General features: G+C 44.2%; 2 protein-coding genes across 2 annotated transcripts in view; one reads left to right on the top strand and one right to left on the bottom strand.

Moving 5' to 3' along the window:
- Nucleotides 1-23,237, bottom strand: part of LOC144458910 (leukocyte elastase inhibitor A-like) — a 256,223-nt gene that overhangs the window by 27,429 nt on the left and 205,557 nt on the right. The window contains 2 exon segments of the mRNA XM_078162743.1: nucleotides 6,472-6,609; nucleotides 9,278-9,465. Of these exon segments, the coding sequence (XP_078018869.1) occupies nucleotides 6,472-6,609; nucleotides 9,278-9,460 (321 nt within the window). The 5' untranslated portion in view covers nucleotides 9,461-9,465.
- Nucleotides 14,903-18,048, top strand: LOC144458930 (leukocyte elastase inhibitor A-like). The gene is made up of 5 exons (XM_078162777.1): nucleotides 14,903-15,391; nucleotides 16,508-16,585; nucleotides 16,840-16,929; nucleotides 17,011-17,191; nucleotides 17,420-18,048. The coding sequence occupies exons 2-5, from the start codon at nucleotides 16,529-16,531 to the stop codon at nucleotides 17,638-17,640; spliced, it is 549 nt and encodes a 182-aa protein (XP_078018903.1). The 5' UTR covers nucleotides 14,903-15,391; nucleotides 16,508-16,528; the 3' UTR covers nucleotides 17,641-18,048.

Raw genomic sequence — 23,237 nt, 5'->3', positions numbered from 1 at the left:
GGGAGGACCGGCAGGCCGAGGAGGATGGAGAGGGGGACTGAGCTTTCCTCCAAGACCCCAGCCACCGCAACAGCAAACCTATCAGCGAGCCGCACCCTATCAGCAATCAGGCTCCCAGGAAATGAACACAGGATTTCCAGGAGTGAATCCTGCAGCATCTAACCAGCTATGCTGGGGTTGTTACCAGCCCGGCCACCGACACAAAGACTGTTCGGTCAACCCATGGGAAGGTCCAGCAGAAAATTTGCTGAAAACGAGACAGGGTGCCCATGGTAGGGCTGCCCGGAGAAGCCTGAGGGGGAAGTAATGTCACCAGTCATTTCATTACAGCCACACGACGAACCAACTGTACCTGTTGTCACCCACGAACAAGCATATCCTTTTATGGTGGACACAGGGGCTGCCTATTCATGCCTAGGAAAAGAGGGCTCTGAACTCCCCCTCTCTAAGTCATCCATCAAGACCATAGGCTTCTCTTTGAAATCACAAGTCATACCATTGACAGAGCCCGTTCCAATGCTTATCGCAGGAAAAGTCATATTTGCACTCCTACTCTACTCAGCTCATACGCCAGTGAATCTTCTAGGCAGAGATATATTGTGCCCTCTCAAAGCTAAGAACATGTGTGCTCAAGATGGACTATATTTAGATTTCCCTGAGGAACCTCCACAAAGCATGATGCCACAGCTGCCCTGTGAACGCCACAGAGACACAATTGGCGTTGGGCTACTGCCTCCAACTGACACCAGAAGAGCCGCACCTTAAACAGACATGGACTCAGTGGGAACCATGGGTCAGGTTACATTTTGACACAGCACATAGTCCTACTCTGCCACTGCATTGCACACTCATGTATGACACAGACCAGACTCATGTAGATTGTCAAGAATGCAGGGACACAGTGCTCAAAAAAAAAAAAAAAAAAAAAAACATGCCTGATCATTAGTGAAGACATGTATTCAGCACCTCAAGGTGTGGCGGCAGCCGTCCGCCTCCCAGAAGAATTAGCAGGATGGTTTCAGGTGCCAAATTCTGCACCACACGTTACACTGATGATAGCAGAAGGTTATGAGTCTCATCATTTGGGTCCAATGGTCGGATGTGCGCTGCAGGTGCGAGAGTGGTTACCCAACAAGAACAAATACATCCACATTTCAGATGACAAACAATACATTAGAATCTCAACTAAGACAAGTGATAAAGCAGTCACAGATAAGGTACTTGTAGATGGTACTACTCCCACACAGATGGCAGTCACAGAAGAACACGCACAGTTCCACCACAGCTATGGACAGCACATAAAACAGACGTAGGCTTGATAAAATCAGCGCAACCTATTCACATCACACTAAAACCACATGCTAGCCTACCATACCAGAGGCAGTACCCTCTGTAGTGGCATGCCATTGACGGTATCCAACCCACAATTGAAGGCTTGGTAAAAGCCGGAGTTCTGGTCAAAACTAGAAGTCCCTGCAACACGCCCATTTTTCCAATCAAGAAACCAAATTCCTCAGAAGAGCAGCTAATGCAGTGGTGGAAACAGAGACGCCACATGTGCCAGATTCACACACATTGCTTTCAAACATACCATCCGACACACAGTGGTACACAGTTATCAATTTGTGTTCAGCCTTTTTCAGTGTACCGCTACACCCAGACTCTCAATATTTGTTTGCATTCACTTATGAAGGTCAGCAATATGACCTAGCTAATTTGAACGTGCCAAGCACTGTATTACAACATGCATATGATTTGCTTGTCTGTAGCTTTTCAAAAGAACAATGTCAAAAAGATTCCATTGCAGTGCTCACAGCATTAGCAAAGGGGGGGACACAAAGGTCCGTAAAAACAAATTGCAGTTCTGCCAGCAGTCTGTAGAGTACTTGGGCAGACAGTCGAGTGGGGATAAAAAGTGCATTGCCCCATCTCAAATAGAGGTAGTAAGTAAGGCACCTCAACCGCAGGCGGTGGGCCAAATGCTGTCTTTTCTCGGCATGACAGGATACAGTCGGCCATGGATTTGTGACTATGCTATAAAAACTGCTCCACTCAGAGCTTTACTAAGGGCAGTAGGACAGACAAACAACACAGCACAATTGACATGGACAGAGGAAGCTGAGGGTGTGTTCCAAATCTAAAAAATAGACATGCAGTCAGCTCCAGCGTTAGGGACTCCTAACTATGCTAAACCTTTTCATCTCTAGGTAGCAGAAAGATCAGGCTTTGCATGTGCCGTCCTGATGCAAGACATGCCCACAGGCCAGGCGTACGGGCTATGAGGTAATCCTATCAGCCCCTGAATTTAACATTCAGCGCTGTTCCACCATCAACCCCGCCACTAAACTGGTGCTGCCAACAGATGGTAAGTCACATGATTGCATTCATGACACAGAGAAATTTATGTGAAGATTTGCACAATCAACCAATCCCAGCTGATCTCACATTGTTTGTAGATGGCTCATGTTTTCGTGACGCTACTGGTAGCCATGCAGGCTACGGGATTGTTCAACTTCACAACAATGACCACACCATTGAGACACTACAATCACGTAAACTTGCTCAGCCATGCTCAGCCCAACTTGCAGAGATAAAAGCTTTAACAGCAGCATGTAAATTGGCAGAGGGACAATCACTAAATGTATACACAGACTCAGCATACACCTATGGTGTGTGCCACGTCCATGCTAACATATGGAAACAAAGAGGATTCGCAGAGCTGACGGCACTCCTGTAACACATGGAGCTGCCATCCTCGACCTGATAGAAGCCATGTTCCTTCCCACAGCTCTAGCAGTAATTAAATGTCCAGCCCACCAAAACACTGATACATTGATAGCCAAAGGCAATAACCTTGCAGATGAACAGGCAGCAATAGGGGCAGTAATGACACCCTTACTAACCATACAAGACTGTGAACCCCTCACAACCATGCCCTCCCTCATAGCAGCTCAAAACAGAGTTACTGAGGCTGAAAAACGTCTATGGGTAAAAAGATACAATATCATCAGACAATGGTAGTCATTTTGTGTCTAACGTCATACAAGAGACACTGAAACAACTAGGGATCAAACAAAAATTTGGCTGCGTTTACAATCCCCAATCACAGGGAGCTGTAGAAAGAGCAAATGGTATTTTAAAAACCAAAATAGCAACAATAGTAGTAGATAGTGGGGACAAGCTTAGCTGGGTGGATGCTTTACCGCTTGCACTAATGTCAATGCGCTCACAAGCTAACAGAATCACGCATCTAACACCACATGAAATGCTTACGGGTTCACCCATGCCAATACCATATTTGAGGGGTCCCTATGAAGGGCCCCCATTGGAGCAACTGCAAAATGAAATGTTTGACTATTTACGAAGTCTAACCTGTATCCATAGGGCTATCTCCCAGCAGGTGAAAGGCACCACAGAGGACAGAAGGGTCGAAATCCCAGAAGACCTTCAACGCATACTTCCTGGAGAGTGGGTGTACGTCAAGGTGTTCAAAAGGAAGTGGGACCAGCCACGCAGAGAAGGTCCATACAAGGTCATATTAGCTACACCAACTGCCTTGAAAGTTGAAGGTAAGAACGTTTGGTTCCATCTTAACCACTGCTGCAGAGCTAACAACCCAGAGAGGGTGTCGACAGAGAGCACCTCAGAGGAAAACACCCCATCCTCAGTCGCCACCTGCTAGCCACAGGGCTGAGGATGAGGGCCCAAGCGCAGGGGGAGCAGAGAGAGGAGAGAGAGCAGAGACAGAAAGAGAGCAGGGAGAAGAAAGCAGCAGCTCAGAAACAGGTGAAGATGGTAACTTGACTCAAGTTTACATACGTATGTAGACAGAGACCAACAAGTACAACATTCCAATTGGAACACTAAAAACCTCATCAATTCTTGATTGGTTAGAAAAGTTCTCTGTTGGAAAAATCTTACAGACTATAGGAGTAATATTTGGACTCGGCATCCTTCCCCTAGTACAGATCCTGATAAGAAGGGCCATGAGAACGGCCACGGGACAATTTATTATGCTGATACAACAGCAGGAAAAGCTCCCCGAGAAAGGCGAATTGTGGAAACTAGATCAACCGTGGGTAAGATCCTATGCATCCAAAAGATTGAACAACGATTTATATGAAACCATGATTGACAATACGGACATATGTGAGAATATGGCTGACAATATAAACTTATATGAGCCAATGAAGGGGAACCTGGAAGGGGAATATGAGGTTGTATAGAGAGAGAGAGGGAGAGCCGATTCAGGGTAAGAAATAACCAAATAATTGGCAATAGATTCAGGAAAAACCTTGCTGTTACCAAACCCATACTAACAATCGACTGATTAACATATATAGGTTATCTATACCACAGGGCAATTAGGAGGAAAAGGAGGAAAGTGAATTGAACTAAACAATGTCCTTTCTAACACACAGATTGGTGCAGAGCATGGCCAGCATGTGGAGATCCCTGTATCCAAAGCAGCAGAATCCAGGGTTGGCCTACCAAGAGCGCCCAGCCATGTCAGAGGACCAGCCCCCATTTGAGCCCAGGCTAGGGATGACCTACAGCGGCAACTGGTCAACCACCACGTGCTGCAACGGAAGATTGAGATGCTGAGGGGATCAGGTGGCGTCCTACCGGCGCCTGCGGATGACTGGTACATCCGCCTATGTGCCCGACGGACAGTAACTTGGCAGCATTAACAGCAAAGATAACTATGTACCTTGCTTACTGTACCCGGTATATGTGAAGTTATCATGTATTCACTGAAGAAAATACCAGTAACGACTGTAGTCACAACCACTGTATAAGAATGTCATTATGATTAATCATGCAACAAGAAAAACAAAGACATTATTAGGCTAGCTCTTATACTCTATATACATACGAATTATTCGAGGTGATAATCATGAATTGTGTGTGATACCTACGGATGACAAAATGTGTGACAGATACTGCTGATAATCAATGAAGTATGACTTATGTGCAGCTCTACTGATGTTGATCACTGGAAAATGATTAATGTGTGATAATAGCCAATCTAAATCTTAATGGTATGGGACTATGAAGTCCCAAAGGGGGGATATATATATTTTCTCCCCCTTGCTGTGATTTAAGATATTATATGGGACTATGGAGCCCCAAAGGGGGGAATGTAGTGTAATGTACTGATTTACTGAAGACATATACTGTACCTTTTAGCTGACCTTTAAAAGATATGTGTTGAAGCAATATAATCTGTGCAACTGACAAATTACACACTGGTTTAATATTTCATGTATTCTTATGACACACACACACACTTATTGAGCACTTAAGCATTGTGGTGGAGAAGTACCTAGGACTCACTGTGAATCATTTCTAAAAATAGCATGAGGATGGGTTCAGAAAACACTAGTGGAAAATTAGGGGAATTACAGCTTGTCCTGAGAATGATCCTAGAGGGGGAAAGGACTAAAAAGTGCTGAGTCAGCAGAAATATGACACCATTATGGTGGAGAAAAAGTGACTCAGCAGAGGTGGGATATCGTTACGATCAGAGCCAAGTGGGAAGGATTAAGGGAAAGAAATGACTCAGCAGAAATTCTACGATAAAAGAGCGAGCGCAAACAAAGAAATTCCAGCCTTGCTCCGGAGCTTGGCTCATTTGGGTTGTGATGTGTTTGTTGCCTGCGAGCACATTAAACTCAGTTGCATCTGATTCTACGTGTCTCCAGTGATTTTTTGACCTCTGAGTATTTGAGTTTTTGATATCTAATGGAAGACAAAGAAAGTCCGTTTGAGAGGAGAAGAGCGAGGTCGCGAGCTAACTGGCCCGGCTCGGGACCTTGACTTTTTTGCTTCTACAAGTGCCCGGAGAGAACCCACGCTGACATGCGGGAGAACATGCAAACTCCGTACAGAGGGGCTCCCACACCCGGGATTGAACCGGCAACCCTCTTGCTGTGAGGCGACAGTGCTAGCCGCCCAACACCGGTGTGTGTCAGTGCTTTTAAAATTACTTGGAAGATGCCTTTTCAGTCAACTGATCATCACCTGGTGGTGAGTTGGATCAGATAGTGGGGGAGGCTGACAGACCTGGTAAGCCCAAACATGAAATGAGGGTGAATTAGGAATGTCTGGCTGAGGACCCTGGCTGTGAGGGTTTTTTTTAGAATTCACTCATTTACCCACCATTTTGTTGTTTTACTTTATCATGGACCAAAGAAAAGTTAGGGTGGAGTGCTTTTGTTACGGTGCCAAAACACTGAATTTCCCATCTGCTGCATAAATCTGATTATTTTGTTGTTTTAAGCTTCACATTACACTTAATATTCCTAAATCAAAGCTGCAGCAAGGTATCAGAATTAGCAAGCAGTGGGCAGTGGAGCAGTGGGAAATGAAGTATAAAATACTCTGGAACCAAAATCTCAGACTTCCTCACCAGGTGACATCACCAAGTTTAATCATTAATCATTCCCTTTATTTTGGGTTTCCTATCACCTTGAGCAGATAGTCTGGCAGTTTGCTGCACTGCTTTAACTGCATCCGCATCTGCATCTGCGACTGCATCGCAGACCGCCCATCTGTTGGCTGTGCCTCCTCCGATGCCGGTTGCTGTTCCTCAGTGAAGCAGAGGACCTGGGGATGTAAATGATAGTTTCTCTTATTAAGATAACTTTGTGTGTGTGTGCGCGTGTGTGTGTGTGCAACTGCACTCTCTGGTGACTAACTTGTGTAATAAACCTCTCCACGCCCTCTTGTTGAATCGCAGACACACACACCAAGGCATACATGTGCAGACACGTTGTCTTCACCACAACTAACGCCTAACTCACTCACTCCCAGGGCTAATGCCCTCTTGTTAACTGTAAATGGTCAACCGTTAACATTTACCACAATGTATTACCACTATTAACAATAAACTGTGAGGCTGTCCCTTGCTTTGGCTCTGTTTGTATTCATGGCCTCATTCATCAGCTTCACATCTGACTGAATAATTGCTCCATCGGCATCCAATGTGTGCAACCATTGGGTACAAAGCCAAAGAAGGCACAATTCATTCAAACCAGGCTATCGGGTTTAAGGTTTATCCGATAAAATCAAATAATTATGAAATAAATCAAATGATGAAGCAACCGTCTCTGCAACTCCCATTCCTATTTCCCTTTATTATCTCCCAGGTGCAAGGGTGTGTAATACAGAATGATCATGGCTTGTTTGCTTAATCTCAAATTTCTTTTGTAATTTGCAAAGTACGCTGCTTTAACAGCACAGTTTTGTTCTGGGGTCACTCAAATCTGGACAGTGGCTGCAAGTGGTCAAACTTTTTGAGTGCTGGAAGAAGTTTTCACATCCTTTAGTAAAAGTGCAATACAATTCTGTAAAAGGTAAATGAACGGAAGTATTAAAAACAAAATGAGAGTAAGAAAAATTAACTGGCAACTAGAGGGTAACTTTGGGGGTGGCTTGGGAACTGGAGGGTCATCAGTTCAAGTCCCTGTATGAACCAAGTATCGCAGTGGGATTGGTAGCTGGAGAGGTGCCAGTTCACCTCCAGGGCACCGCTGGCACGCCACTGAGCAAGGCAATGAACCCCCAGCTGCTCGGGTATCACTCCAAGGCAGCCCCCTCGCTCCAAAATCTTTCTATCTAATGCATGTACAGGTTCTGTTTGTGCATGTGTGTGTATTTTGGGTCTGTGTGAATAAGACAACAGAGTGAAAAGAAATGTAATATCCCCTCTGGAATTAATTAAGTATATCTTCATCTTCTTCTTCTCCTTAAAGCTACAACAAAATGCAGTGACAAGTATGATATTGGCCTCTCAAATGGAGTAGATGAAGTGGAATAAAGGTTTGAAGTCGGAGAAAATGGAAGTACTCATGTAAAATACAAGCACCTTAAAATTTTACTTCAGTACAGTAAATGTGCTAAGTTACATTCCACCAACAAAATTCACTCAAGAAAGGATCATATCGCTCACATTTTGGCTTTCATGCTTTCTTTGCTGATCATTTTTGTGATCTACAAATCAGGAATTGAACCATTCCTCCTCCGATTTTCCGAAGCAGAATGGAATAGATCCCTGTCATTTCTGCTGACGCAGGAAGATAGAATGAGTAATCAAAGCATGTGCAGGCACTTTCACCTGCCACACCCAACCAACGCTGCCAGATAGTTACATGTAGGTAAGAGCTTTCCCAGTGGAAATTTGGATCAGAGCCCTCCTGTCATCTCTAACACCAGTGTGTATGTTCATTCATCTTCTAACCGCTTCATCCTCTTGAGGGTCGCGGGGGGGCTGGAGCCTATCCCAGCTGACATCGGGCAAGAGGCAGGGTACACCCTGGACAGGTCGCCAGACTATCGCAGGGCTGACACATAGAGACAAACAACCATTCACACTCACATTCACACCTACGGACAATTTAGAGTTATCAATTAACCTAGTCCCCAATCTGCATGTCTTTGGACTGTGGGAGGAAGCTGGAGTGCCCGGAGAGAACCCACGCTGACATGGGGAGAACATGCAAACTCCGTACAGAAGGGCTCCCACACCCGGGATTGAACCGGCAACCCTCTTGCTGTGAGGCGACAGTGCTAGCCGCCCAACACCAGTGTGTGTCAGTGCTTTTAAAATTACTTGGAAGATGCCTTTTCAGTCAACTGATCATCAACTGGCGGTGAGTTGGATCAGATAGTGGGGGAGGCTGACAGACCTGGTAAGCCCAAACATGAAATGAGGGTGAATTAGGAATGTCTGGCTGAGGACCCTGGCTGTGAGGTCTTCAACTCCTTCCTCTAGAGGCATTTTCTGTATTTTGGGGAGGCTATAGAGAAGGACTTTTGCTTGGCCTCATGAAAGTTCTGGGAAACCATTAGACACCTCAGGAGGGAAAGCAGGGTTGCTCTCAGGCTGTGTTCAGCAGGGGAGGACAACTGCTGACACGGACTGGGGTTATTATCAAATGGTAGAAAGAGCATGTAGAGGAACCTGAACCAGACCACCACATCTTCTGTGGAGGGGGCAGAGTCTGAAGACTCAGGGGAATATCCCTGGCAGGGCGCCAGATGTGGGTGAGCTTCTCCCTGAGACGCTAAAGCCTCTGGACATTGTGAGGCTGTTTTGGCTGACACGCCTCCAACACCTTGATGAACCAGATCAACCATTTTTCAAAGACATTTGATGTCATGCTTGTATAAACACACCCAAATGGGTGTGATACCATGAGAACTGTAACTCTGTTCACTTCCACAGTGTGTGTGTGTGTGTGTGTGTGTGTGTGTGTGTGTGTGTGTACTGTACCTTGGACATCTGTGTGGCCGTGTTGCCCCTGGCCCCCATCATCACCATAGCCAGGGCTGAAGAGATGCTGAACGGGGAGAAGAAGATATTCCCGGTCTTGTCTTCATTGCTCAGCTTTTTGAATAAAGCCAGAAGGAAGGTGGTGTTGGCCTTGGTTATCTTGGATGGGGCTCTTGTCTCCATTTTGTCTGAAACAGAGCAAAGCATTATTCATCACACTATAAACTGTTGCATATATTTTACCTGAAAAGTTAAATAAGACAAGATATGTTTCTCTGACTGAGTGAAACACAATTAGCTTTTAAAAAGTTTAAATAGGTAGGCATCAATCTCTTAATAACATATAATATGAATTTAAGCAGCTTTTGCAAACCTTTAACTGTTTCGTACTTATGTTTTATACAACTTGGGAGTGTCCCTTCCAACAATGCTATCACCTCCCAGACATGTCAAGACAAATCCCCTTACCTTCAGGTTCCTCTACATGCTCTTTCTACCATTTGATAATAACCCCAGTCCGTGTCAGCAGTTGTCCTCCCCTGCTGAACACAGCCTGAGAGCAGCCCTGCTTTCCCTCCTGAGGTGTCTAATGATTTCCCAGAACTTTCATGAGGCCAAGCAAAAGTCCTTCTCTATAGCCTCCCCAAATTCCTCCTACATCTGGGTTTTTGCTTTGGCAACCACCTCAGCTGCAGCCCTTGTGCTTGGCCTTATGGGCAAACAATACTCGTCTGCTGTTTCAGGCGATCCCTGGGTCAACCAGACCTAAAAGGCTTCCTTCACTGCCAGTGTCTACCAGCAGGTTCTTAGGTTGCCGCCACAAGAAGCACTGATAGTCTTCCAACCACAACTTTTGGCAGCAGCCTCCACAGTGGAGGCTTTAAACATGGCCCACTTGGACTCCATGTCCCCCAGCATCCCCTGTGATGTACAGAAAATGCCTCTAGAGGAAGGAGTTGAAGACCTCACAGCCAGGGTCCTCAGCCAGACATTCCTAATTCACCCTCATTTCATGTTTGGGCTTACCAGGTCTGTCAGCCTCCCCCACTATCTGATCCAACTCACCACCAGGTGATGATCAGTTGACTGAAAAGGCATCTTCCAAGTAATTTTAAAAGCACTGACACACACTGGTGCTGGGCGGCTAGCACTGTCGCCTCACAGCAAGAGGGTTGCCGGTTCAATCCCGGGTGTGGGAGCCCTTCTGTACGGAGTTTGCATGTTCTCCCCATGTCAGCGTGGGTTCTCTCCGGGCACTCCAGCTTCCTCCCACAGTCCAAAGACATGCAGATTGGGGACTAGGTTAATTGATAACTCTAAATTGTCCGTAGGTGTGAATGTGAGTGTGAATGGTTGTTTGTCTCTATGTGTCAGCCCTGCGATAGTCTGGCGACCTGTCCAGGGTGTACCCTGCCTCTTGCCCGATGTCAGCTGGGATAGGCTCCAGCCCCCCCGCGACCCTCAAGAGGATGAAGCGGTTAGAAGATGAATGAACATACACACTGGTGTTAGAGATGACAGGAGGGCTCTGATCCAAATTTCCACTGGGAAAGCTCTTACCTACATGTAACTATCTGGCAGCGTTGGTTGGGTGTGGCAGGTGAAAGTGCCTGCACATGCTTTGATTACTCATTCTATCTTCCTGCGTCAGCAGAAATGACAGGGATCTATTCCATTCTGCTTCGGAAAATCGGAGGAGGAATGGTTCAATTCCTGATTTGTAGATCACAAAAATGATCAGCAAAGAAAGCATGAAAGCCAAAATGTGAGCGATATGATCCTTTCTTGAGTGAATTTTGTTGGTGGAATGTAACTTAGCACATTTACTGTACTGAAGTAAAATTTTAAGGTGCTTGTACTTTACATGAGTACTTCCATTTTCTCCGATTTCAAACCTTTATTCCACTTCATCTACTCCATTTGAGAGGCCAATATCATACTTGTCACTGCATTTTGTTGTAGCTTTAAGGAGAAGAAGAAGATGAAGATATACTTAATTAATTCCAGAGGGGATATTACATTTCTTTTCACTCTGTTGTCTTATTCACACAGACCCAAAATACACACACATGCACAAACAGAACCTATACATGCATTAGATAGAAAGATTTTGGAGCGAGGGGGCTGCCTTGGAGTGATACCCGAGCAGCTGGGGGTTCATTGCCTTGCTCAGTGGCGTGCCAGCGGTGCCCTGGAGGTGAACTGGCACCTCTCCAGCTACCAATCCCACTGTGATACTTGGTTCATACAGGGACTTGAACTGATGACCCTCCAGTTCCCAAGCCACCCCCAAAGTTACCCTCTAGTTGCCAGTTAATTTTTCTTACTCTCATTTTGTTTTTAATACTTCCGTTCATTTACCTTTTACAGAATTGTATTGCACTTTTACTAAAGGATGTGAAAACTTCTTCCAGCACTCAAAAAGTTTGACCACTTGCAGCCACTGTCCAGATTTGAGTGACCCCAGAACAAAACTGTGCTGTTAAAGCAGCGTACTTTGCAAATTACAAAAGAAATTTGAGATTAAGCAAACAAGCCATGATCATTCTGTATTACACACCCTTGCACCTGGGAGATAATAAAGGGAAATAGGAATGGGAGTTGCAGAGATGGTTGCTTCATCATTTGATTTATTTCATAATTATTTGATTTTATCGGATAAACTTTAAACCAGATAGCCTGGTTTGAATGAATTGTGCCTTCTTTGGCTTTGTACCCAATGGTTGCACACATTGGATGTCGATGGAGCAATTATTCAGTCAGATGTGAAGCTGATGAATGAGGCCATGAATACAAACAGAGCCAAAGCAAGGGACAGCCTCACAGTTTATTGTTAATAGTGGTAATACATTGTGGTAAATGTTAACGGTTGACCATTTACAGTTAACAAGAGGGCATTAGCCCTGGGAGTGAGTGAGTTAGGCGTTAGTTGTGGTGAAGACAACGTGTCTGCACATGTATGCCTTGGTGTGTGTGTCTGCGATTCAACAAGAGGGCGTGGAGAGGTTTATTACACAAGTTAGTCACCAGAGAGTGCAGTTGCACACACACACACGCGCACACACACACAAAGTTATCTTAATAAGAGAAACTATCATTTACATCCCCAGGTCCTCTGCTTCACTGAGGAACAGCAACCGGCATCGGAGGAGGCACAGCCAACAGATGGGCGGTCTGCGATGCAGTCGCAGATGCAGATGCGGATGCAGTTAAAGCAGTGCAGCAAACTGCCAGACTATCTGCTCAAGGTGATAGGAAACCCAAAATAAAGGGAATGATTAATGATTAAACTTGGTGATGTCACCTGGTGAGGAAGTCTGAGATTTTGGTTCCAGAGTATTTTATACTTCATTTCCCACTGCTCCACTGCCCACTGCTTGCTAATTCTGATACCTTGCTGCAGCTTTGATTTAGGAATATTAAGTGTAATGTGAAGCTTAAAACAACAAAACAATCAGATTTATGCAGCAGATGGGAAATTCAGTGTTTTGGCACCGTAACAAAAGCACTCCACCCTAACTTTTCTTTGGTCCATGATAAAGTAAAACAACAAAATGGTGGGTAAATGAGTGAATTCTAAAAAAAACTCCCCACAGGTTATTTTATATGAATGTTATAGCTGTTAAAGCTTGTTAAAGTTTGGTCTGGTTTTACCTTCTTCCACTTTCTTTTCAAAAGGTGCCGAAAGTCTCATAAAGAAAAATTAAAAGTCATGGGAGGTTTTGCAGAAAGTCATTCTATCTACAGTAAATGATGAGAACAATGTCTCCAAAATCATCCATTTTATGTCACTATCACTGGGCAGCATTTAGCACATACACAATGGCCACTATGGTAGCATTATTCAAAAAGAAAAGACTGACCATGTAATAAAAGTGCAAAAAGTTTAATTTTCTCTCTCCATAATGGTTGCCTCTGAGTGCAGTGTATGCAACGCTGTAGCACGGAGCACCAGCATTACCAATGATTATGGTGTCTATTCTATTCTAGTCTAAAGCTGTTTTAGTTTTAAGGCCCAGACAAGAGTTTCTAGTATCTTAGTACTGCAGTAACACTTCTTACATATATATATATATATATATATATATATATATATATATATATATACATTTGAATATTTTGCCAGATATTTAATACTCTATTGTTTTTAAAACTGGGTCCAGTAAGTGACCCTGTCCCTAGGAACCCACTGGCTATTCTGGTTGGTACAGGTTGTGAATGTTAAATTGTTGTTATTGTACTTAGTGTTCCTATAATTTGAAGCATTTTCCGGCACAAGAATTTCCTTTGGGATAAATAAAGTTCCATTGAATTGAATTGACGTACAAAACCAACATCAAAGATCTTGTGGCAATAAGGCTGACTGTTGCGTCGCATCATGTTGCCTGTGCCTCGGCCAGAGTTTCACTGAATACACTGCAAAGACTACAGTCAGCGGCCAACTAGCACGAACGTTGTGAGCCTGCGTGAGAGGAAATAACGCTCCATAGCAGCAGGCAGTGATAGTCTGTTCGTCATAACAAAAAGGGTGACTGGAAAACTGATAGGACGGATTCGAGAGGCTAGTTAGCCTGTTGGCTCATTAACACAAACAATTATAAACCATTTCTGCCAAAGAGTTCAATAGCGCAAAAAAATAATTGTACCTCATAGAGCATGTTGGTTGACTTTAGCTTTTTACTTTTCTCACTTCATTTCTTTTCCTGCACACTGAGCTGAAGTCAGAGTGACTTCATTCAGCGACAGGCTCTGCCCAAATCTACCACTGCCCGGGTAACAGACGCTTACCAACAGCTCGGCAGCTGACCATCAAAGTAGGCTATAAGAAGAGAGATACTTACTTGTATACAATATAAAGCGTATAGATTTGATAAATGCTAGGTAAACCATCTGTATCTACATAACATATTACTTGACTGAGTTTTTTTAAACTGTTCATATGATTTCATTTCTGGTTATGGTGGTGAAACTGTTGGATTTTTCAGACTTTAGAGTTTCAATTCAGCCTTAAAGTTTGCACAGTATACCTTTTACTTGTGTAAACTCCTGCCATACAGTTGCAGTAAAAAAGTGGCACCTGTGTTGCTCAACCAGCTAACTCTATGATTATGTGATCATTCAACAACCAGAAACCATTAAACCGTAAAATTAAAATGCAAAAGTTGAAGGAACTGAATGCGACTAATGATTGATTGACCAGCCCTGTTCTCTGGGATTAACATATCCATCCTGTGTTCAAAGAACTAAAAACTGTCAACATTCAACTGAAATTCATGCCAATAAAATAGTCGTCTATTTCTTGACATCTCTCGTGTTTGTTAATGGATTAATGTGAGTATTTCACTGTGCTTTTTATGATTCCAGGAGTTCTTAGCAGAAACCCAAAAACACTACCAAGCCGAGCTGGAGCCTGTGGACTTTATAAAAGAGTATGAGGCAGCCAGGGTCCACATCAATGAGTGGGTTGAGGAGCAGATAAAAGGTAGATCTCATATTGACACACTTATCACATAGACTGAAATTGTTGGCCCCCACCCAAGCCTTTTACACCTCAAATTTGACCGAACTTTGGATGAAAACATTACTAGAGCTGCCTGTGTCTCCTTCTTAAAGATGTACTTTGCAAGATTTTCCATAAAAATCAATTTATAGACTCACAATGAAATAATCCCTCTCTGCCCTCTGCCTGTATTTCCTTTTTATTTTCTGTGTTCAGGATGTTTTTGGGTGTGTAGCTGCACAGCGTTTGGGTGAGGTCATGGCTTTATAAAAAGGTAGCCACCAGGTGACACTATAAGCAGCAGGCATCCAAGAGACACAGTGCCAAAAAAAACACAAATATAGCGAGGCGAAAGGCCAAACAGAAGTGAATCTGTGGTTGGTGGTAGGGTTGGCTGCCTAGCATGTTTATAAAAAATTACTGACAATCCTGCATAGTACCTTCAGTGATTTGCTCATTACTCTTCACAAGGTAAAATCAAGGACTTGCTGGTAGAGGGCGTGTTGGACGACAGGACCAAGCTGGTACTGGTCAATGCCATCTACTTCAAAGGCTTCTGGAACCAAAAGTTCGACAAGGATGAGACTGTTGATGCTCAGTTTAGAATTAACAAGGTAACCCTGCACAAAAACAGCTTAAGGTGGAGAAACACCTGAGGAACAAAAGCAGCACTCTGCGCACAGTTAACCTGAGCTCTGTAATGCTGTAGCTGGCATGTGCAGGGCACTCTAATCATAGACCATTACAAAGCTGTGTTTATTTTTCTGGACGGGATTTTTAAGCTTGAAAGTGATCTGTCTTTAAGTTTTAAAAAGTTTGTGGTTTGATCTGCCGTAGCTCAGTGAAACCACTGGTGTGCAAACTGCAGCAGACTAGAAAAGATTTTATCCAAGTTCTTCCCCAAATAAGAAATAGTTTGGGAACAATGCCAGCATTCTTGTTGGTCATAGAATTTCAGGGATATCCTTGAATTACATCCTGGAGCTGTGTTGATATGACACCCCATCCCCGCTGCAATTACCCTTTCCAAAACCCACTAACACCCACTAACATCTGGCTTTTGTATTTAATGGGAAAGATTACAATCGGCTTTCTCTCCCACGACAAATGACTCCGCAGAAGTGATGGGTATTTATCAGCTCAGGCTGTTCTCAAGCACCATGCATACATTTTCCTATGAAAAGGAATGCACTGAATATCGCACATATCCCTCGTAATCATGATCCAGTAATCTGTGTATAACCCACGTGCTGGGGAAGGCTGCAATCATGTGACCAATCCGCTGTAGGAAGCAAAGAATAAAGAGGGAGGCAGTTTGGGGAGGTGGATGTGTCAGATAAAACAACTTTGCCCGGAAGACTGGGGTTTGTAACTATATGAAGTTTGAATCATCTTAACGCACATCCTCACCGTGTTTCTTTCCTAAACATAACATAGTCTATTGCCTATTTTTAGCTGGTTTTCTGGGATTTAAAAACAACAACACTGATTTTGATGGAAAACATGGTATTAGCATGTCTTGTGAAAAGTTTTACCAGACTGAAAAATGCAAAGACATCAGGCATTCACTATAGAAATGAAATGTTTTGAGTCTGTCTAGTGATAGAAAACCAGAGATATGCTCATAAACTCAGGTCAGAACTATGATATACAGATCATTATTTTGATGCATGATGTGATGATAACTCACTTTAAAAAAGAATGCTTGTTCTGTTTGCCTCTGTCTTTAGAGTGACACTAAGCCGGTGAAGATGATGAGCCAGAGAAGTGAATTCCTTTTCATCGTGGTTCCTGATCCCAGTTTCAAGGTAAAGTCCATGTTTTACATCAGTATGGTTTTGCCCATTCTATTAAATACAGTGGACAGATTGACCATGATACAAAGAACAGTTGGTTTCATTTTGATAATGACTGAAACCATCAGACTTATGGTTTTTACCATAATTTCCATACGTAACTAATAGAGACGGGAGCTTTTTTTCTCCAAATACCAACGTGTTTCTCAGGATGAATAAATCAGATTATTTTAAAATGAAATGAAAACCTCAATGTGTTTGGACAGATCCTAGAGATGCACTATAAAGGAGAAGAGCTCAGCATGCTCATCTTCCTGCCCAATGACATAGAGGACGACACAACAGGCTTGGAGAAGGTAGGACACATATGCACATACAGTGAACAAATGCACCATTATAAACAGACAGACTAATAATCTATACTGTATTCACACTAGCTGGAGGCGCAGCTGACCTATGAGAAATTTGTGGAGTGGACTCGTTCAGACCTGATGCGTAAAACTGATGTTAAAGTGGGTCTACCTCGATTCAAGCTGGAGGAGACCTACGACATGAAAAATATCCTGGTCAACATGGGCATGGTGGACGCATTTGATGTCAGAAAGAGTGACTTTTCGGGTGAGACACAAACTGCATTCCTATTTTAGGAGCACAACATACGTGACCAAAAAAAGAAATCCAAACATCATAGAAAACCCACACCCAAACAAAAATGTTGTTAAATGCACTTGAAAATTAAACAAGCACAACGAAAAACAAGAGCCAGTAATGCAAAACACAAGGTAGCCTGCATCTCTCATTTAGTGTGCATGATAAAGCAATGGACTCTCTCTGCTCTGCTAACAGGCCTTTCCACAGCCAACAACCTGGTACTGTCAAAAGTCGTTCACAAGAGTTTCGTGGATGTCAATGAGGAGGGAACTGAGGCTGCTGCTTCCACTGGTGCCATTATAACAGCTCGCTCTCTTCCATCCATGTTCGTCGCAGACCACCCCTTCCTCTTCTTCATCCGACATAACCCGACCAACAGCATTCTCTTTGCTGGCCGATACTGCTCTCCGGAGTAAGCACTGCTGTGTGTGCTGCAGACGTGGATGTCAAACCAAACCATCCCTCCTTCATAAAATCAAGAGACACATTTAAAGAGACATTTTTTTGGTCACTCTGTCTCTTTTTGGTTGTTTTGTGTCTCTTTTTGGTCATTTTGCATTTGTTTGTGTCTCTTTGCAGATGTTTTACATCTCTTTTTGGTTATTTTCTCTCCCTTTATGGTCACTCTGTGCATCTTTAGTCATTTTTATCTCTTTGTGGTTGTTTTGTGCCTCTTTGTACTCAATATGCATCTGTAAGGGGGGTGAAGGGATCAGTGTATTTTGAATAAAAAAGATTCTTTGGATCAAGTGGAGAGCAAACTGGATAACCAATGTGTACAAAAATGTACTGATAAATTACAATAAAACCCAGGCTAAAAACAATTGAAACTTACAAGAAATTAAAATGTCCTAAAAAGAGCAAGTTTAAAACAGTCCTTTAAAATGGCCTAAAATGATATGTAATTTCAAATGTCTTTATTTGGGGGAGCAGATTCATCGGTGCTGGGGAACACTGTCCTTGTGGCAGGACCGCACCAACTTGTCTCTCTGCCACCATACCCTGAGGCCCTCATAAAAAAAAAAAAAAACAGGAGAGAGAGAGAGAGATGAGCTGTAATAACAAATCCAACAAGCCTGGGCCGACTTTGTTTCTCTTCCACAGAACTTTCAATAATGGGCAGTTATGGTACTCACGCTCACGTCATTTTACGATGCTGGAGCACCGCTCTGTCCTGCCCCAGGCTGGCGGCTCCTCCTTGCCCCCTTGTTAGCCTCACTGCTTTACACAGTTCTTTTGCTTCTCCCAACATGGCTTCCCTGGCACCTCTGTATAGCAGCTGTTTTGTCTTCTCCTCCCTAGCGCACCATTTGCCGCTCCTCCTGCATCCTTGCGCCTCACTGATTAAAACAAAGGGTTTATACAAAAAGGTAAAAGCTCACAGATGCAGGTATTTACACTAATCAGGTCACTTCTGCTGGCCTGGAGTAAAAACACATTAAAAAGTAGCAGATGCAATTTCACAATAAAAGCATGCAAATAAAACTGAACACTGGAGTAAAATAATTTAAAACAATATGTAAAACAACTAAATAGAAGATAACCACTGCAAAAAAATATGAAAAGCACAACATGCATGAAATCTAAATATAATAATAATAATAAATTTTATTTGTAACGCACTTTATATTTAACGAAAAATCTCAAAGTGCTACAACAGCAAGAAAAGAAAAAATAAGTTAAAACAAGAGTTAAAAGCAGTTATCAAAGTAACACGAGCAAAAATGACAGATTAAAAGATTTTTTAAAAAGGTACGTTTTAAGGCCCTTTTTAAAACAATCAATTGACTGTGGAACCCTCAGGTGTTCTGGGAGGGTGTTCCACAGTCAAGGAGCAGAGGAGCAGAAGGCTCAATCTCCCAGTGTGCGGCTCTTAGTCCTTAAACCATGGGGTTTATTTGAGCACTCCAGAAACTCCGGTAACACTCCAGGGGGTAAAAGACTCCGTCCCAAACTCTGACTCTTCTAGCGCAACACACACACTTCATAACTTTACACACATACTTGTTTACCATTCCGAGTCGGGACCCCCTCCCCTCTCTGCTCCACCAATCTCCAGCCCGCACACTGACTGACAGCGAAGCCTGTAAACAGAGCTCAGCTGTTTATTTAGCCTAGCAATATCTCCGGACTATAGTAGCTGCAATGGACGACTTTGAACGCGATTTTGAAGAGTTTCTTGTAGTGGACACAGACCCAGAGCCATACCTGTTTGAGCCGGAGCATACAGATGAGGAACTCCATGTGTTTGATGCTGAGCGGGCGAGAAGAGAGGCTGAATGCACAGAATGGGATTCGGTGCTACTGCTACCATCGCTGGGGAGATATATCATCAGGAGGAAAAGCGCCGCAGAGAGTGCATCACAAGGAGTGAAGTTGCGTCTTCTTTTCCTTGCAGATGACGGTTTGGTTTCATTCTCTCCTGTTGCGTGGTAAGTGTGGTCCATTCGCAAACTTTATGACTAAAAAACTTTTCACTACTCTCTATCGACGAACTACTAAAACTCTCTGCTGTTTCCTCCTCCTTCTTCCTTCCTTCCGCTGTCTTCGTTGGTTCATTTATACACGTGAAACGCGTTCTCTGGCTGGCTGGATTGTCCACTCGGTCTGCCTTACATACATGGCGGCGCAAGATGGCGACCTCTCTAAAGCAAGGCCCTTGCTATATATATACAGTACAGGCCAAAAGTTTGGACACACCTTCTCATTCAATGCGTTTTCTTTATTTTCATGACTATTTACATTGTAGATTCTCACTGAAGGCATCAAAACTATGAATGAACACATGTGGAGTTATGTACTTAACAAAAAAAGGTGAAATAACTGAAAACATGTTTTATATTCTAGTTTCTTCAAAATAACCACCCTTTGCTCTGATTACTGTTTTGCACACTCTTGGCATTCTCTCGATGAGCTTCAAGAGGTAGTCACCTGAAATGGTTTTCCAACAGTCTTGAAGGAGTTCCCAGAGGTGTTTAGCACTTGTTGGCCCCTTTGCCTTCACTCTGCGGTCCAGCTCACCCCAAACCATCTCGATTGGGTTCAGGTCCGGTGACTGTGGAGGCCAGGTCATCTGCCGCAGCACTCCATCACTCTCCTTCTTGGTCAAATAGCCCTTACACAGCCTGGAGGTGTGTTTGGGGTCATTGTCCTGTTGAAAAATAAATGATCGTCCAACTAAACGCAAACCGGATGGGATGGCATGTCGCTGCAGGATGCTGTGGTAGCCATGCTGGTTCAGTGTGCCTTCAATTTTGAATAAATCCCCAACAGTGTCACCAGCAAAACACCCCCACACCATCACACCTCCTCCTCCATGCTTCACAGTGGGAACCAGGCATGTGGAATCCATCCGTTCACCTTTTCTGCGTCTCACAAAGACACGGCGGTTGGAACCAAAGATCTCAAATTTGGACTCATCAGACCAAAGCACAGATTTCCACTGGTCTAATGTCCATTCCTTGTGTTTCTTGGCCCAAACAAATCTCTTCTGCTTGTTGCCTCTCCTTAGCAGTGGTTTCCTAGCAGCTATTTGACCATGAAGGTCTGATTGGCGCAGTCTCCTCTTAACAGTTGTTCTAGAGATGGGTCTGCTGCTAGAACTCTGTGTGGCATTCATCTGGTCTCTGATCTGAGCTGCTGCTAACTTGCGATTTCTGAGGCTGGTGACTCGGATGAACTTATCCTCAGAAGCAGAGGTGACTCTTGGTCTTCCTTTCCTGGGTTGGTCCTCATGTGTGCCAGTTTCGTTGTAGCACTTGATGGTTTTTGCGACTCCACTTGGGGACACATTTAAAGTTTTTGCAATTTTCCGGACTGACTGACCTTCATTTCTTAAAGTAATGATGGCCACTGGTTTTTCTTTAGTTAGCTGATTGGTTCTTGCCATAATATGAATTTTAACAGTTGTCCAATAGGGCTGTCGGCTGTGTATTAACCTGACTTCTGCACAACACAACTGATGGTCCCAACCCCATTGATAAAGCAAGAAATTCCACTAATTAACCCTGATAAGGCACACCTGTGAAGTGGAAACCATTTCAGGTGACTACCTCTTGAAGCTCATCGAGAGAATGCCAAGAGTGTGCAAAGCAGTAATCAGAGCAAAGGGTGGCTATTTTGAAGAAACCAGAATATAAAACATGTTTTCAGTTATTTCACCTTTTTTTGTTAAGTACATAACTCCACATGTGTTCATTCATAGTTTTGATGCCTTCAGTGAGAATCTACAATGTAAATAGTCATGAAAATAAAGAAAACGCATTGAATGAGAAGGTGTGTCCAAACTTTTGGCCTGTACTGTAGGTAAGAGCTTTCCCAGTGGAAATTTGGATCAGAGCCCTCCTGTCATCTCTAACACCAGTGTGTATGTTCATTCATCTTCTAACCGCTTCATCCTCTTGAGGGTCGCGGGGGGGCTGGAGCCTATCCCAGCTGACATCGGGCAAGAGGCAGGGTACACCCTGGACAGGTCGCCAGACTATCGCAGGGCTGACACATAGAGACAAACAACCATTCACACTCACATTCACACCTACGGACAATTTAGAGTTATCAATTAACCTAGTCCCCAATCTGCATGTCTTTGGACTGTGGGAGGAAGCTGGAGTGCCCGGAGAGAACCCACGCTGACATGGGGAGAACATGCAAACTCCGTACAGAAGGGCTCCCACACCCGGGATTGAACCGGCAACCCTCTTGCTGTGAGGCGACAGTGCTAGCCGCCCAACACCAGTGTATGTCAGTGCTTTTAAAATTACTTGGAAGATGCCTTTTCAGTCAACTGATCATCACCTGGTGGTGAGTTGGATCAGATAGTGGGGGAGGCTGACAGACCTGGTAAGCCCAAACATGAAATGAGGGTGAATTAGGAATGTCTGGCTGAGGACCCTGGCTGTGAGGTCTTCAACTCCTTCCTCTAGAGGCATTTTCTTTACATCACAGGGGATGCTGGGGGACATGGAGTCCAAGTGGGCCATGTTTAAAGCCTCCACTGTGGAGGCTGCTGCCAAAAGTTGTGGTTGGAAGACTATCAGTGCTTCTTGTGGCGGCAACCTAAGAACCTGCTGGTAGACACTGGCAGTGAAGGAAGCCTTTTAGGTCTGGTTGACCCAGGGATCGCCTGAAACAGCAGACGGGTATTGTTTGCCCATAAGGCCAAGCACAAGGGCTGCAGCTGAGGTGGTTGCCAAAGGAAAAACCCAGATTTAGGAGGAATTTGGGGAGGCTATAGAGAAGGACTTTTGCTTGGCCTCATGAAAGTTCTGGGAAACCATTAGACACCTCAGGAGGGAAAGCAGGGCTGCTCTCAGGCTGTGTTCAGCAGGGGAGGACAACTGCTGACACGGACTGGGGTTATTATCAAATGGTAGAAAGAGCATGTAGAGGAACCTGAACCAGACCACCACATTTTCTGTGGAGGGGGCAGAGTCTGAAGACTCATGGGAATATCTGGCAGGGCGCCAGATGTGGGTGAGCTTCTCCCTGAGACGCTAAAGCCTCTGGACATTGTGAGGCTGTTTTGGCTGACACGCCTCCAACACCTTGATGAACCAGATCAACCATCTTTCAAAGACATTTGATGTCATGCTTGTATAAACACACCCAAATGGGTGTGATACCATGAGAACTGTAACTCTGTTCACTTCCACAGTGTGTGTGTGTGTGTGTGTGTGTGTGTGTGTACTGTACCTTGGACATCTGTGTGGCCGTGTTGCCCCCGGCCCCCCCGGTACACCCTGGACAGGTCGCCAGACTATCGCAGGGCTGACACATAGAGGCAAACAACCATTCACGCTCACATTCACACCTACGGACAATTTAGAGTTACCAATTAACCTAGTCCCCAATCTGCATGTCTTTGGACTGTGGGAGGAAGCCGGAGTGCCCGGAGAGAACCCACGCTGACACGGGGAGAACATGCAAACTCCGCACAGAAGGGTTCCCACGCCCGGGATCAAACCGGCAACCCTCTTGCTGTGAGGCGAGAGTGCTAACCACCACACCACCGTGC

This window comes from Epinephelus lanceolatus, chromosome 20 (assembly GCF_041903045.1).
Source record: "Epinephelus lanceolatus isolate andai-2023 chromosome 20, ASM4190304v1, whole genome shotgun sequence".
NCBI lineage: Eukaryota > Metazoa > Chordata > Actinopteri > Perciformes > Serranidae > Epinephelus > Epinephelus lanceolatus.
The sequence above is the reverse complement of the archived record's forward strand: the minus strand, read 5'-3'. Positions and strand labels throughout refer to the sequence as shown.